Source organism: Homalodisca vitripennis, chromosome 2 (genome assembly GCF_021130785.1).
Source record: "Homalodisca vitripennis isolate AUS2020 chromosome 2, UT_GWSS_2.1, whole genome shotgun sequence".
In the NCBI taxonomy this organism is placed as follows: domain Eukaryota; kingdom Metazoa; phylum Arthropoda; class Insecta; order Hemiptera; family Cicadellidae; genus Homalodisca; species Homalodisca vitripennis.
The window spans coordinates 160427192-160443815 of NC_060208.1; the positions used below are offsets into that span (position 1 = coordinate 160427192).

Here is a 16624-nt window from a genome sequence, read left to right on the forward strand (position 1 = left end):
AAATTTGAAAATAACTTTATTGATAAACTAGGAGGCATAAAGAAACAAAGTATGTTAAATTTACTAGTGATCATTTAGACATCCTTCCGGTTTAGCACACAAGAAATATAAAGATAATGAAATTCGGTATTTTAGATAGGCTAATTAGAAATATCAATAATTCGATTGTGATGGTGGCCGCTTATTATACTTCAGCCTTTAAATAACTATAATCTAATTCGGATCTTCATTTTAGTAGTTTAGATAGGCTATTCAGAAATATCAATAATTCAATTGTAATGGTGGCCACTTATTATACTTCAGCCCTATAGGAAATACTTATTAATTAGTATTTTAGATAAATTAAATTCTGTTGGCCAGTTCCGATACTATACTGTAATTTTAAATAAATATAACGAAATTCGATAGTTTAGATAGACTAATCAGAAATATCAATGATTCGATTGTGATGGAGGCCACTTATTATACTTTAGCCCTCTCGGAAAACCATCTAATTTGTTTGTGTATACTCCTGAAGGATTAACAAAAAATATTGTACATCCAATGGCATTACGATATATTAAGTTGTAAATTGTAAAAATATACCCGTTATAAAATAGTTTGTTTCAACTCTTTTACCTTCAGATTAAGTAAGTTTAAGTTTTCATTTAAAACATCCTCTACATTTCACATCACTCATGTTATACTCACACACTATCGGTTGGTCGAAGTGTGATTAAATGTACATGTAATGAAGTTAGATATTGTAATATCTTTTTAATAGACATTTTTATCAAAACAGCCCAGATTGTTACAGATTAATCAAAGTTTAAAATTTTCGAATTAAAGACGTGTGTACCGGACAACGTACAGGTATGTCAGGTCTCCTAGCATCAATATAAAATGTTATAGATATAAAGTTATCCACAGCTTCGCATGCGGTTCTCATAATTGAACGGGTTAAACCTTCTAAGATCTCAAATTTACTAAGAAAGGTGTTACAAATTGTTCAAACTAACGTAGACATATAGATAACTTACCTACCATTTCAGCGTCTATGATTCAGAAATTCGTAATTAAAAGATAATTTTTACTGTTTCTTTTTCCCGATTTTGCACTTGTTAGGAGTATGGATTTCCTTTGCGAATCAATTCGCACAGTTGAGTATAATGTTCTGATATATTTCCAGTACCATGGTTGAGTTTCCCACGTTGCCTTTATCAAGAAAAAAATATATACATATAAAGGAATAAAAAACCAACTTCTATCAAAAGGTTTGGCGTCTACGCTCGGCATTTGTATTTTCCCTCTGTTTTGAGATATTTTCAGTGCGTAAGTTTCCAGATGAAGAAATAGTATGTACACATGTAGGATGGAAGAGCCCTTCGTATTGGGTCTTTTATAAACGAACGGTCTTCAAGTATATATTCCAAACATTTGAATTCACTTTCGGTCTAATGGATTTAAGGTACATTTGAATTAGCCTTGTTGCCCTGATACCCTTCATAGTTGTTTTACACATGTTAGTTTTCAAAATTTAGTCCAGGTAAATACACCTATAATTCCAGCCTTTTCAGTCTAAGATATCCTCAGTTGCACAAAATTTAGACAAAATTATGAAAAAGTTAGAATTTTTTAAACCGATAAGGGCAAATATATATATATATATATATATATATATATATATATATATATATATATATTTATTTATATATTTATATATATATATATTATATGGTTTTTTAGGACTTAGTAGCTATTAAAATTTATAATTGCCTATTGCCAACGTTCAAGTTTACTTTCGGTATAATGTATTAACAGTGCCACAGTTGATTAGAATTTATGACTTGATCAAAAACTATAAAGATTTTTTGTTTTGAAGACCAAATTAGGTTACAAAAAAGTCATTTTTGGCCCATTATTATCTATTTTTGTTCTTAAACGAGCGATATTTCAGTTTGCCTCTTTTTACGATGAAGAAAATATAAATACTTTCGTAAGACTGAATATTTATGACTGTTGTTAAAAAGTATTTATTTCGTTCAAATGGAAATAAGATAAGATAATAATTCTGATAAGATTTATTTACGGTTGAATATGGGAGTGTTTTATGTTGACATAACCATGAAAAATATATGCTTGTTCAGTCATAAAAAGTTATTTTTATATTTTTTTTTTAAAGCGTATTCGTCTACTATAAAATATTTATGATGCTTAGGTGACTCAGATGTATTCACCGATCAAGAAGATCATAATCGTAAGCTAGTATAAACATAAACAGTCTTTATCTCCTGCAATTATTTAAGACACAAAACAGTGTTATACAGAAAGTCAAGAAGGCCAATCAACTTCGAGTACCGAATGTGCAAAAATTTAAAGCTTTGTATACTAAAGTATATTTTTCACAACGTCTTCTTTATAATACAATAATTGCTTATGTTCATTACTTGCGTATTGTATAGTAATAAATTAAATAGTAGAATTGTCACAGCAATATGTATTACACTACTGACTTTAAGTTATTGGCTTCTTAAATTCAAATGTCAATAAATGTGTATGTCTCTTTTGAGAACATCCGCTGAAAGTGTCAACAGCTGTTTATTGTTGGTTAAATTAGGACTATGTTTCATAAAAGCTATAATAGTTTTTATTCGAATTCTGAAATATTTCTGTAATATTTTAAAATTATTCTATGAATACAAAACCTTCCTCGGATATCAACTAGTGTTAAAAACTAGTTTGTAAATTAGTTAATCCGTTCTTAAGATTACCGCTTAGCAACACATTTTACTAATTATTTGTAAAATTTATTTTATAAGTCTTGTAAGAAGATTGGTTTTAGAACGTATGAAAAATGTTAAATATTTATTTATAATTATTCTTTATTTCAATATTTGGTGAGCTTTAGCGAAGTCTATCACTCATTGAGCTAGAAAACTGTAATTTCTGTATCTTTGTCTTTGTGTATGTCTGTCTGTCTGCATTGTATATCAAAAATTTAAAAAACCCAAAGAAATGAAATGTTGTATGAAGCTTTCTGTATTTAATAACAACATTGAGTTCGATAATAGTGCATGTATTTATCTGAAGATTATAAAATGTTTCACATCGGTCATATAGGAAACTTATGGCAAGGAGAAATTGTATAATACATAATGTAGTAAGCAAGCTGAGTTTATTAATTTGGAAAAATATTAAGTGATGTATATTATTCATACAGTAAAAGTAAACTATAATATAGTAAAATTCAATTTTATCCCAAGATATATGGATAAAGGTTATCTGCAGACTTTTTCTACGAAAAATTCATTTTACATAGAAAGGTATGAGTTCTATGATTTTTCATGTCCAACTAATAAATTTTACGTCGATGAAGCACTTTCTAGCCTTTAAAATTTATAAAAATCTGCTGAGAGAATGTCATTGTAATGTATGATACATTATGTCTGCATATCATCTGACCGCAGGACATCTCAAGAATAAAATTATCTATGATCTTTAAATTTTTTATACAATTTTAACAAAGCATGTTAAAGTTCGTGGTGACACCATGTAGCGTTTTTAAAGCTACATTGATTTATTTTTTTAAATTAAAACTTAGATTAAATAAAAAGTTTGGGATCGAAATATTGGGATTTAGTTTTAGATTAGATTGTGAAAAGTCAGGGTAAAAACGAACATGTAATCCTTTGGCAAGTTAGTACTGGTAGTTTTAAATTGTTAGGAAGGCAGGTTGACTGCCTTGAACTGATTAGAACTTGTCTTGTTGCGAGTATTGTTCTCCTTGTTTGATACAGCTGGACCAATGAGAGAACACCGCGGATGTCCTGAAAGGTTGATTGGAAAGGAAAGTATTTAAGCGCCCGCTCATAATTTTCGCCCTTCTTTTGGTTATTTTCGTGAGTAAGTTAATTACAGTGCGCCGTGTTTCTTAAAAAGTTTTTCCGCGAGGGATTTTGAGGTAAGCACCAAATTTCTTGTACGTTTTATTGAAATAGTCTTCTTGACCTGATATTAAATTAATTTTGTTGTCTTTTTTATAGGAAAAAAATTAAATTCATAGAAACTACAGAGCAATCTGAATAACTTATTCTCGAAGAACAATAGAGCATAATAGAATCATACAAGTTACATTTGGATCATGCTTGCAAGAAAAGTGAATTAAAATTGAACTTTGTTAATAACTTTAATTGGGATTTGGAAAAGTATTAATTTATTAATATTTAACTGGAACTGTTTTATTGTGAATTATTAATTGGAAATTAATTAAACTTTAATAATTGTTAGAGAGACTTGTAATCTGAATTGAAGAGACTTGAAAATTAAGGTTCATATTGTGGAAAGGGAAGTTTATATTTTTATTTTGAATTTTGAGTGAACTTAGAAGTTTATATTTTTATTTTGAATTTTGAGTGAACTTAGAATTGAATATTTTTATTTTAGTTATTTCAAAGTGGTATTTCATTTTTATGTCAAAACTTTATTATTTTATTTTAGAAGAGAGCTCTGATTTTTAGTTTGATATATTTGATTAATATTTTATTTCTTGCCAAAGGAAGTTTTAAATTTACTAAAAGGTTTGTCAATTCTTTGTGGAAAATAGAGTGATAAAAATTCTGAAACGTTGAACTTATTAATTTGCCAGTTTAAAATAAATCCATTGTTTTTATTTAGAAACTGTGATTTTTATTTTAAACAAACCAGATAATATTTAATAGTTAAGAAATTTAGTAATACATTGTACTTAATATTCACTAGGAGCTTACTAATAAAAAAAATATGTTATATCGTCTTGGATGTATTATTGACAATTTAAATATTAATACTCTGGAATATTAATATCTACAATCTAAGTCGTTATACACCAGGTAGTAGCTTGTTTATAAAATGTTTAATATAATTTTGCCAGTTTCTTTTTATACTTTCAATAAACTGTTTAAATTTTTTACATTTGTATTAAGTTTGTTTAAACATATGCAAGGGTTTAAATTACTTAATATCCGTATATATGTAAAATATGTAAATTTACTTCAAATTGTTTCGATCGTAACTTAATAACCTGTCTATACAAGAAGTTGGAATCAAGAATGCAATATATCAATGTATGTCAGTACACGATTGGAATTTCAATACATGGGTTTCCTACAGTATTATGGGACATTGCTGTAACAGTAAATTGCAGGAGACAAGTTTATTTCATACTTTTTCGGTAAGCATGTTACATTAAAATCCCCAGACAAGTAGTTAAGTGAAAGGTTTATTTTTTTTATAGCTAAGGTCTAAAATCTGGGTTTTATAGATTTACTGATGTATAAAAAATTGAGTTACTTAGTTTTCATTGTGATCTGTAGTTTTTTAATATTATTAAATACATCATAATTTTTTTAATCGGTATTTTCTTTTTCTGTTGTTTCCGTTTAATTTTTAGTGTAAGATGTGCTCTGTTGAAGTAGACAGCAGCAAATTTCCTTTACGTATTCTGCTGAGACACTTTGGATCATCCGCCACCTGTTTTAAATCATAAAATTTTAGAATATTAACTACAGGAGACCTCCAAGCAGATCCATATAAAAAAATATCGAGCGTTTACTCTAGCCATTCAGAGGACCATAGATAGTTCAAAGAGAGTCAGATAGTTCACAGAAACACATATTTTAACATTAATCTTATTTCAGTAGCAAATATTGAGATGAAAATTCTGCAAGAATATGATTAGTGTTAGAAATCTGTACTTAATTTTAGGTTATGTGACAGTTCGGGATGAATTTCGGAGTTCTGTCAAGCTAACCGATAGGCCAAGAGTCGTTTTCAGGAAATTATTGTTAGTTATTACAGCACTTTCAAAACAGGAAAAGTGACCTGTTAAGTCTTTTATCCAGAAAGAATGCTAAGACGCTTCATAAGTAATGTTTTATTGAAACTAAACAGCTGCTAACACTTTCTGCTAAAGTGACCAAGTGGCGGAAACAAAATCTTTTATTATATTCTTCAAACATTTAAATTTTGCAATGTTTGGTCAGCAGTTTACTTAAGATGGCAAAGAAAACATTATTATCAAAATTCTATCCCGGATTTCACCAATTATGAATTAAAAAGATCCAAAGCATTGTAAATACTTTTTAAACACTGTTATGAAATAATGAACACAACTCACACGTGACCGTTTGCACGAGTTTTTAAGAGATTTTTAGGATGAGGTACTCCAAACCTGGTCAAGCTTTCTTGATACTGTCATTTTGCATTTTAACAGTAGCTGAAGGATAACTCATAAATAAAATCTAAAATTCCTGAACGATACATTCTTTCCCAGAATATAGACATAAAAACAATAAGACTTCAATAACTGAACATCTTAAATATTATTATTTTGAAATGTTGCATGCACTCAATAAGGAGTTCCCTCATATAACGGAATTAGATTATATGTATGTAATATTTTCGCCTGGGTCGTAATATGTTTCTCTGTACCAAGTATTTAAGTACTCGTTTATTTTATTCGATGGGACGTCAAGGGAAACTTTACTATGGTACTGGAAATACCTTAGATAGAAATGCTTCTTGAGAAATGCTACAAGAAGGCTCTTTTAGATCGAAGTAAGTAATATATGCGTTTGATTTTTCTTATCTGGGCAACAAGGCAGACTCAGATGTAGATTCGGAAATATAATTATCTTAAACCATAAATGCTCCTACTCACGTAAAAAGATATTTAAGATCCAGGTTAACCTCAGATCCTCAATCATGAACGCTAAAAGAATAGGCTATTTACCTGTTGCATGCCTACTTACGTAGAAAAATTTATATATTACTTTCTACTCATGAAAACACAATTTCAAAAATAAAAACACGTAGAGTACTCTGTTGACAGCTGGACGCCGTGTGGCACTGCGTCTCGGTAAACAACAGCCTCTACTGACTCATATCCGCCCTGCGCATGCGCGTTAGCTCACAGTCACATCTGTATCAACTTGCCCACGTATCAACTTGCCCCGCTCTCCCCCTAACTCAAAAATATTATATCATACATGGTTTATAGAATAAAGTGTAGTAAAATCAATTCTATTTAAAAATTTCGTGCGAAGCCGCGGATAATAGCTACTAGATATTGATAATGAAAAATTAATTTCCTCTATAAAATACTCTAAAACTGTTATTAAACTACTATATTAGTTTTATGTAATTATAAATCAGTTACACGTGATGAAATAAACTTTCCTGGAGCTACAGATTTTACGAGGAAACTTATGTACTACTCTGAGTATATTTTATATCACGATAATTATGTTGCTTTATTATAATATATTGATATGTATTCAAAGCTATAATATAAGTAATGATTATGTTTAAAACACACACACACACACACACACACACACACACACATATATATATATCTTATATATATAAAAATCTTGAGTCACGATGTATGTTGCCAATAAACTCCAAAACGACTGAACCAATTTCAATCAAATTTCACATGTATCCGTAATTTAGTCTAACTTAGAAGATAGGATAGTTATTATCTAAATTATTCGCTTATGTCGTGAATATAAACGAATAAAATGAAGAAAAGTTTTCAAAGCGCCTGCACATTATAACCTGCAATTACGAGATAGATACGTATATTAAACAGTGAAACACTATTTGAAGGCGCTAAGTTATGATGTATAATTGTCTAAACTAAATTTTTGGTTGAACTTAAAGGTTGAGTGGTAGACCACTTTGTAATAAAATACATTATGCATGTACAATACATTTTTGACATATTTTCTTGATCGTGACATCAAGGTAAAATCTACATCGGGGTTGGAAATATAATTTACTTCAACCAGAAATGCTCATACGCGGGCAAAACTTACGAAAAGCGTGGGAAGCCGCGGGAAACAGCTAGTATATATATATATATATATATATATATATATATATATATATATATATATATATATATATATATATATATATTTGATCCGATTTGTTGTATATTTTTTCTAGAGATGGAGACATAAAACGTGCAGTCAAATAAACTTGGTATTTATCTTCCGTCTTTTATAAATTACAAGGCAACTTGTAACAATTATTTAAATTAGGTTTTCAGTTCTTATATTTGTGTGTAGAACTAAAAAAGTTCAGTAGAAATGTGTCTAATTCTTTCTCACATTTGAATTCATAATAAATTGTTTACTTCGTATATGTAAAAACGGTATGTTTGGGGAGGATAGATTTAAGTAAAACACAAAAGTCACCTCGATAAATATTTATTACTTTTCAAAATAAATGAAAAATATAAAGAATTGTCTAATTAAGAAATTAAACAGTTCACATTTTGGAAACAAATAAATGCCTAAAGTGAAATCGGGACAGTTACACGATTTATAAGGTAAGAGTGACTGTACCAATTATAAAGATCTATAACTGTTGGATTGGCCTTATTTCTTATGTGAATATAGCAAATATTAAAGTATTGTAAAATTTCTCATAAAAAAGGAGGTAAGTAGATAAGGAAAAAGGTTTTTATATCTGGTCTGGATTGACAGAGCCTGTTAAATATTTTCAATTGTGCTATTTTAAAATTGTTTAATGACACCTCAAAGACTCGTTAAATTAATTTAACTAATAATCAACTTTTTTACTGTTATACTATTGAAAACACAGAGTAAGGTGTGAACGGTCGTTACGATGTTTAGTACATTTAGGATCCAGTAATACATTTTTGGACAGCTACATACAATGTCGCTTAAAAGCAAGTAATGAGAAAGTCATGACATCGATTTTGAAGTTTTACTCTTCTATGTATTAAAGTAATATATGCACCTAATGTATAAGCCATAGAGCAATTTTATTGAATTCTTAGTTGTCCAACCAAAAACGAAAATGAGTGTTTTATCCCTAACATTACATCTTAAATTAACTCAATGGCTAGATGGCTCTTGAGTCCATCTAAAAAAGCTATTTTCTTCATACAATTGTCACACACAAATAAGTCACTGCATTTGGCTAAAAAAATTCCAAATGCTATGTAATTATTCTCTTATACCCATATAAAACTCACTGACACTCCAAAAAGCTGCATACATAAAATCCAAGAGTACTCGTATTTGACACAAATACAACGTGAAATTGATATTCCGTATACTGTTTTTCCAATAAAATAATATTAACCAATGCTACTAATTGATTAACATAAAAAATATGAAGTACGAAGACTCCGTCACTGACATGGCACAGATTGTATGCCTCACATTTTGGTGTTCGAAGTTAATTCGTATTTGCTATTGTAGTGGTTACATTTTATCGTAAAAGTTAGCAAGCTACAATCTAAAATACGCCTCCCAGAGGACCGAATATAATAAGACATTATTTTCTATCACTTATCTAGAAATGTTTTCAAATATTTAATGAATATATAGGACTTAAAATCAGCATAAAATCAGACTTAATGTAAAGCTATGCATGTTTTACAGTATGTGTATAAAATACGACTGAGAGCAATTATATCTTTTAAGATATTTGCTAAATATATACAGGCCTAATTCCTTTAGGATCAGCTGCTTTTTGTAGGCCAGATGAAAAGGTTTAATATTCAATTTCTTTATTTCTCTTGGAGGGATAAAAATAGTTTTCATGCATATGCTATTTTAGTGAATTTATCATAAAGGGATAAAATTCCAAATTACAAGAAAAAAACTGCACCATTTTAACTAAAGATGATAAAAATATCGTAGCTATACCAGATAAAATAGGAGCTTATACTAGATCTGAAACTGGACTGCATTATTTAGGAGGAATGCCATTAAGCTCAGGTTGCAGGAAGAGAGGGATATCAGCGGGGTTAAGCTTCTCATAGAGCACTGGATTTCAAAGAAAAGAGATGTTTGTCTTCTTGTCTTATATTCCTACTATATTATATTCTTGTGTATAAATCTTAGTTAGTAATTTGTTATGGACATTTTTAAGAAATCTTTCAACAAAATAAAGAATAAACTTATAAAAACATTTAAAATATTTTTATTATTTTCAATATTAGGATACGAGCTTTTACTAAATTTAACTATCTATTGAAAAAAATATATTTTACGCTTTTTATATTATAGCTATTTATGGTTTTATTTTAAATACATTTAAAGAATTAATTATATTTATGGTTTAAAAATGATATAGATTTTATCGCATTACAAAATCGATTGATGTACGCTATACAGAATAAAAAATTAAAATAAACTATCTAATACATAGAAACTGAAATTTAGTACGTGTTGTACGAACTTGTTCAAATATAATAAGGTTTCTGAAATGTTATTCTTCAACATCAGGTATAAATTAATTATCTAAGCAATTACATCAGTCTTTTCAACGGTCCGAAATTTCTCATTTCTTAAGTTGTGCCTGAAAAGCTTTTGGAATTTTCATAAAAATTTTTTAGAGATAAAGAGGACAATCTTACAGTGAAATAAATGTAATATGAACCTTGTGTTTATGTAAGAATGAAGCTTTACTAAGCAACATTGAAGTATACTTTATATATGCAGAAAATCATCGCATAAGAAAATAAAATGTGTTACCTTCCTTCGTTGCTCCACTGACAACTTTCGTAGCTTTTGGAGGAGACGATGGTCTCGGTATCTCTGCAGACACAAATAAAATATTTTAATCTAAATATCAAGGGTACTAATACGAATGAGTATATAACTAATTTACTGATATATTAATTTAAAACAAGTATATTATTTATATTTAATATTAATTATGAGGTTGGTGATTTGTGTTTATTCAATACCAAAGTTAACGTATCCAGTTTTTTAGCTTACTAATATATTTCTACAAATTTTAAACTTTTTGCCTAATGAGTACTGATATTGATGAGTTCTGTTTATATGATATTTGTATGGAATTTACTTTTTTCAATATGAATAATGATTATTTATTAAAGTCTCAATATTACAACTTTTTCTGCTGTAAACAAATGAAAATTTTCAACTGACTTACAACTTAATAATGAACGCTTATGGTTTTTTTTCTTATCTATATTTTTGTATTGAAATTGATCAGAAATAAGTAGTAAAAACATATAACACTGTACTGAGTACTACTGTACTAAGATTTTAGGTAAGAGATAAATTAACATAAATACTACTTGGTTTTCATCCTAGAAAACGTAATGCAACCAACTATAATTGCGTCTTTACAGTTGATTATAATCTGTATACTTTCACACTTTCAAATGATATAATTCAATTATAAATGCGACATAAATTTAAACTTGATTTAGTAGATTATGGTATTTGAGTAGTAGCAGTAATAAATTATATTCCGGTAGATTTTTGCAATAAATAATAGCATGTAATAGTTACTCTTTATAAATAAAAACCGTTAATACTGTTAGTAGTTAAGAATACTTTTAAAAGTAAAACGTTTTCGAGGGTTTGAGGTACTCAAACTACCGAATACTTTTAGACGTTTCATATAGAAAATTAGCTCCTGTGTCAGTTTAGGAACCCTAACTCACCATAAAAATAGAAAAGGGAACACAATTATGTGATAATTGATAATTTACAAGAATAAAAATGATAATTTACATCTTAAATCTATAATAACAAATTTTAAAATAAATGTAACTCTTAATGTATATTAAAAGTTACACCTTATTAAAATTGTATTCGTCAAGTGTTATTAACAGTACGTAATAAGCGAAAAAAATCGATCTTATAGTCCAGCGAACTGAGTTTGGGTAATATTTTATTTCAAGGATTTGCTATTTAATGTAACTTTTTTAAGGCGGAAAATAATAATAGTTGAAAAGGATTTATAGGAATATAAGGTAAGAATAAGTTAGGAGCATATGCATTTTTGCAGTATGTTTATGTACTATCACGTTAGGAAATAGCATGTTTTAAATAAATTATATCTCAAGGAAATTACGTTTATATACATGCAATTGAAGAATAACATACTTAAAAATGAAATATTACTTAATGTAATTGCATCTACACTAATAAAATAGGAGACTCTTTAATTTGTAGTTTACATACATAGAACAAAATATTTCATGCCTTAAACTAAGACAGTTTCTAAGACCATTGGAGCAGGAACCTTAAATATTTTCTCAGAATTCAGAATGCATTTCCTTGTGGAGTAGATGGAAAATGGAAAGATAATTCAATATGCCGATGATACGACTCTCTGCATAAAATCAACTTCGAAAGAAAATCTTGAAATTGAATCCTTCATTGCTGTCAATTGCTGCATTCAAAAATTTTCTGAGATCAACTTAAGAACAAACAGTACAAAATCTAATGTCATAAACTTTTGTCTCCGACAAAATGAAGATGTAAGCCACCCGGCAGTTTTTGTAGAAAATGAGCTCTTGGAGAATACTGACTCTACCAAGTTCCTAGGGATGTACCTTGACAAAAGGTCTAACCTGGAACAATCATGTTGACTATATCTGTGCTCGTGTTACTTCAGGCATCTACGCCCTGCGTAACCTTGCCAACTGTTGTTCACAAAAAGTCTTAAGAATGGCTTACTTTGGGCTGATTTATCAATACCTGACATATGGTTTAAGACTTTGGGGCAGCTGTGCCAGATACAATCTAGTAAGAGTATTTAGACTACAAAAAAAAAAAACTGTCAGAATAATTTTCAATTAAACATCAGAGAGTCGTGCAGGTATCCTTTCAGTGAGCTCGAATTGCTGACTCTGCCCTGCCTCTATATACTGGAGGTTGCCCTGTATTGTCGATCGAAGTGTGTTCTTATTCGGGGTAGTGACATTCACTCTTACAAAACTAGAGGCAAGGAGAGTTACCGTGCAGAACAGCATAGGACGGTGGCTTTCGAACGCTTGCCGTCACAGGCTGGAGTCAAATTTCTCAATCGGCTCCCTGAGGGTCTTATACAATCGGATAGTTTAAACCAGTTTAAAGCTCTTCTGAAACGCCTACTGGTGTCGAATGCGTTTTATTCTGTCGAACAGTTCATGGCTGGCTGCTGGGAGAATTAGAATCAAAATTTACATAAAAATTAATTAGTAGAGCCCCGAGTCTCATGTTGAATGCATGTTGGCGTGAATGGACAAGAGATCTATGTTTGAATGAGTATTGTAAGTATAATTGTGTATAGTAGGGACTTGTTACAAATAACTTAAATCTGACTTTTGCAATGCAATGTCTTATTGCCAAAATGCAATAAAAGAATTATTATTATTATTATATTATTATTATTATAGTAGCCAAAACTTAAATTGTATTGCCTTCAGGAGTTGTACATTCAATATGTATGAAACACTTTTTTATAATTAGCTAAAGCAAAAATACTACGCTACTTCCAATTACCTCTTACCATAAAAGTAAAAAATGAGAAGATTTTCGACCTACCGTACAATCGTATCGAGCCCTCCGTCTCCCCAAGCGAGTTTTTTGAGATGCACCGGTAGTTTCCATAGTCCCGGGGCTGTAGGTTGTGGACGGTAAGTTTCATAGTCGCCCGGTAACTGTTCTCGGAGGTCTCTGTTGTGTACTTGCTAGTGGGCAACAGCATCACATTCTGGTAGACCCAATAGCTGATGGCTCGAGGGTACGCTTCCGTGTAGCAGTCTATCGTGACGTTGGTCTCTGCAGGAGCGCCGACCAGCTGATTGGGTACCCAGACCATTGGCGAGACTATAAACAATTGTATCAATCAAACACTTTCTGAGAGTAATGTACTATTAACAAATACTTGTAATAGGATTTAACGATAAAGAATGAAAGGCATTTTCCTAATTTAAATTGAGCGTAGACATTTATGACAATAGGCAATATTTTGAAATATATGGATGATGTACCCGTAGTAAGAAACTTTTTTGTTTACGTTATTAAATAAATATGCAGGACGTAAATCCCTAATAGTGCTATATATACCATTATCAAAAAAGTGTTCATTATATGGTGATCGAAGTTAAATTCATACTTTAGTCAAAATGGGTATAATGGTATTCATTGCAACCCTCTGTTAGTTACAGTATTCATTTAACTTTTAGTTAATACGGTTAGTATATATTTAAAAGAATCGCCTACATTACTAACTACTATGCAATCGCTTTTTCATGATAATTAAAATTGAATTTTATAGTATTGAGTAGAAGCTAACTACGGTATTATTGAAGAAGAGTGTACTATTTCACTAATAAAATATCCGTATTTGAATTTGAAATATAAATAAGGACAACGATTGACGCTAAGAAACACAGAAAATATATATTTTATTTTTCGGTTTCGATATATAGCCTAGTTTCATTTCCTTCAAGGAAAAAATTTAAATTGGGAAACTACATTTATATTTCATCGTATTGTGTATTATTAGTTTTCTGAACCTCATTCCTATTTAAATGGTAATACTTCTGAAATAAAACGTATTAAAGTAAAACAATTTACGTATTTCAATACCTTTTTTCAATTTATTTGAAATTTCCTGTTTGTATGGTACAATTGCAAGACATTTAGACAAACTAATCAGTTTAACTAAAGCACATTTATAACAAAAATATTAATAAAACTAGTTTTCATTACTTTCAAAATTAAAATTTATATTACAATTTACATTATAGCAAGGTAAGAATTTACATTGTAATCAACCATTTATCTCAATAAGGAATATTTATTTAACATCAATGGTAAGGTTCGTAATATTAATTGTATTTTAAATAAAGAAAAATAATGATTATGTAATGTTTATAGTACAAAAATAACTATTAATCTTGAGATCTTAAAGGAGTAGGCACTATTAAAAATATTATGTGTAAATTTTTATATCAATATCCGTATAAGGTATTCAACGAATTATAAAATAAATAAAATCATAAAATTTTATGTAAAAGATAAAACTGTTCGGGTCAACAAGTCAGATGTATTTCAACAAGAAAGTGTTGGCCAACACTTAAATGCAGCTGGCGTTGTAAAGACGGCGATCACGTCCTGCCTATATCTGGAAGTCGGAAGCGTGTCTCAGATAAAATATTCTTTCTGCCCTTATAAATTTATTACAAAGGAGTTTCACAAGGCCTACTCAGAAAATCTCCTCTATGAATTATACATTTTTATAGGAATCCATTGTTCAGAGGCCATCTCATAGCTCATTCTGTCTGTAGTTCGAACAGAACACAATAATGGTGTCAATAAAACACCAATTGAATTCTATTTATTGCTTAATACTATAGCTTTTAATCAACCCATATATAAGGCAAATATACATTTCCTAATAAATTCTATGCTTAAAACAGTAGAATGTTATTTTAGTGTTCTACCATGTAGTATACGGAGGACCACATTATTGCGCACCATTTGATGCATCAAAATATTTGATTTGAAAAAAATATTTACATTACTGAAACATATTTAATTTTCATATACTATTTGATATTATTTACAGTACTATAACTAAGCTAACGAATCATTAGGATAATCACATATTAGAAAGTAATTAAAAAGCCTTCTTTTTGAGCAGTGAAATTAATAACTGATAATTGTCATAAATAAAGTGCGCCATTCTTAGATGAATTATCTGTATGCAAAACTATATTAGACAGTGTAATGCTTAAAAATTATAATCATTCTCGTCTTAACAGACTCTTGTTGGCTAAACGTTAGCTAATCCTATCACTCGAGGGGCTAAACAATATCTTTGCTGTCTGCCCTCACAATAGTTTGAGAACGAGTTAACCTGTAGACTTTAAATTTTACATGAACTTTCATTTCTATATATTATGCAACACCGATATCGACGATGGTGAAAATCTCTACATGGAACTTGTTGAGCGTTAGCAAGTTTCCACATTGGAATTATGGCAAACAATTTTAATTTATTTTTCATTTCCATACAAACTGAGTTAAATCACGTGTCACTAAAATATATGACGTTATAGGATTTGTGGCCCAACTGTTCCAGAAATAGATCATCACCTGAAGACATGATGTGTAGACATTTATTATAAAAAATCGCTATGAAACCCAAATAATTGAAAATATCATGTCCTAAGTTATATTAGGAAAGATTCTATCTGTTCTTATAAAAAATGGTTTTGGACTAAATAGTGAGCATGCAGCCTCAGAGACGTTTGTTACGTAACACTTACGTAACAACACGTAATAACACTTACTACGAGTAGGTTACTTCCACCTAGTAATATGAATAACACAACTAGATATAGATTACTTAGCAATAAACTTACACTCAACATCTACAATGATCCTTTTGCTGACTGAAGGAGGAACTCCGTTGGTAGCAATACATAAATATGCCCCCATCTCGTTTCTTGTGATTCTTGTAAGGTTCAGTTGCTCCCCGTCGAACACGTTTACTGTTACAACTCCTGTAGAAAAATACCAAGTAAAAAATAAGATTTTTAAAACAATGAAACAACATTCTTTTTATATAGTAAACATAATTGAATTGGATTCTAAATGTCTGGACTGTTTCGAGAAGTTATGACTAAATGTTAAATAACTTTCGTTAAAACTTTCTTTATACGAGTTCTCCGTCAAAACATCCATAATATGTATTGAAAGTGTTTAAGCGTAACCCGCAATCACGTTCCTTGTTATTATGATACCTATGAAAATAGTTACAGTACCCAAAAAAATATAGTAGACATGAGCAATTATAACTTTTT

At 29.6% G+C, this 16624-nt stretch overlaps 1 protein-coding gene across 3 annotated transcripts in view; it reads right to left on the reverse strand.

The window, feature by feature from the left end:
* Positions 1 to 16624, reverse strand: part of LOC124354934 (lachesin-like) — a 247652-nt gene that overhangs the window by 14725 nt on the left and 216303 nt on the right. For all 3 annotated transcript variants that reach the window (XM_046805746.1, XM_046805744.1, XM_046805745.1), the window contains exons 5-7: positions 16184 to 16324; positions 13353 to 13637; positions 10539 to 10601 (exon numbers count right to left, since the gene is read on the reverse strand). In XM_046805746.1, the coding sequence (XP_046661702.1) occupies positions 10539 to 10601; positions 13353 to 13637; positions 16184 to 16324 (489 nt within the window). The remainder of the gene's footprint in view (positions 1 to 10538; positions 10602 to 13352; positions 13638 to 16183; positions 16325 to 16624) is intronic.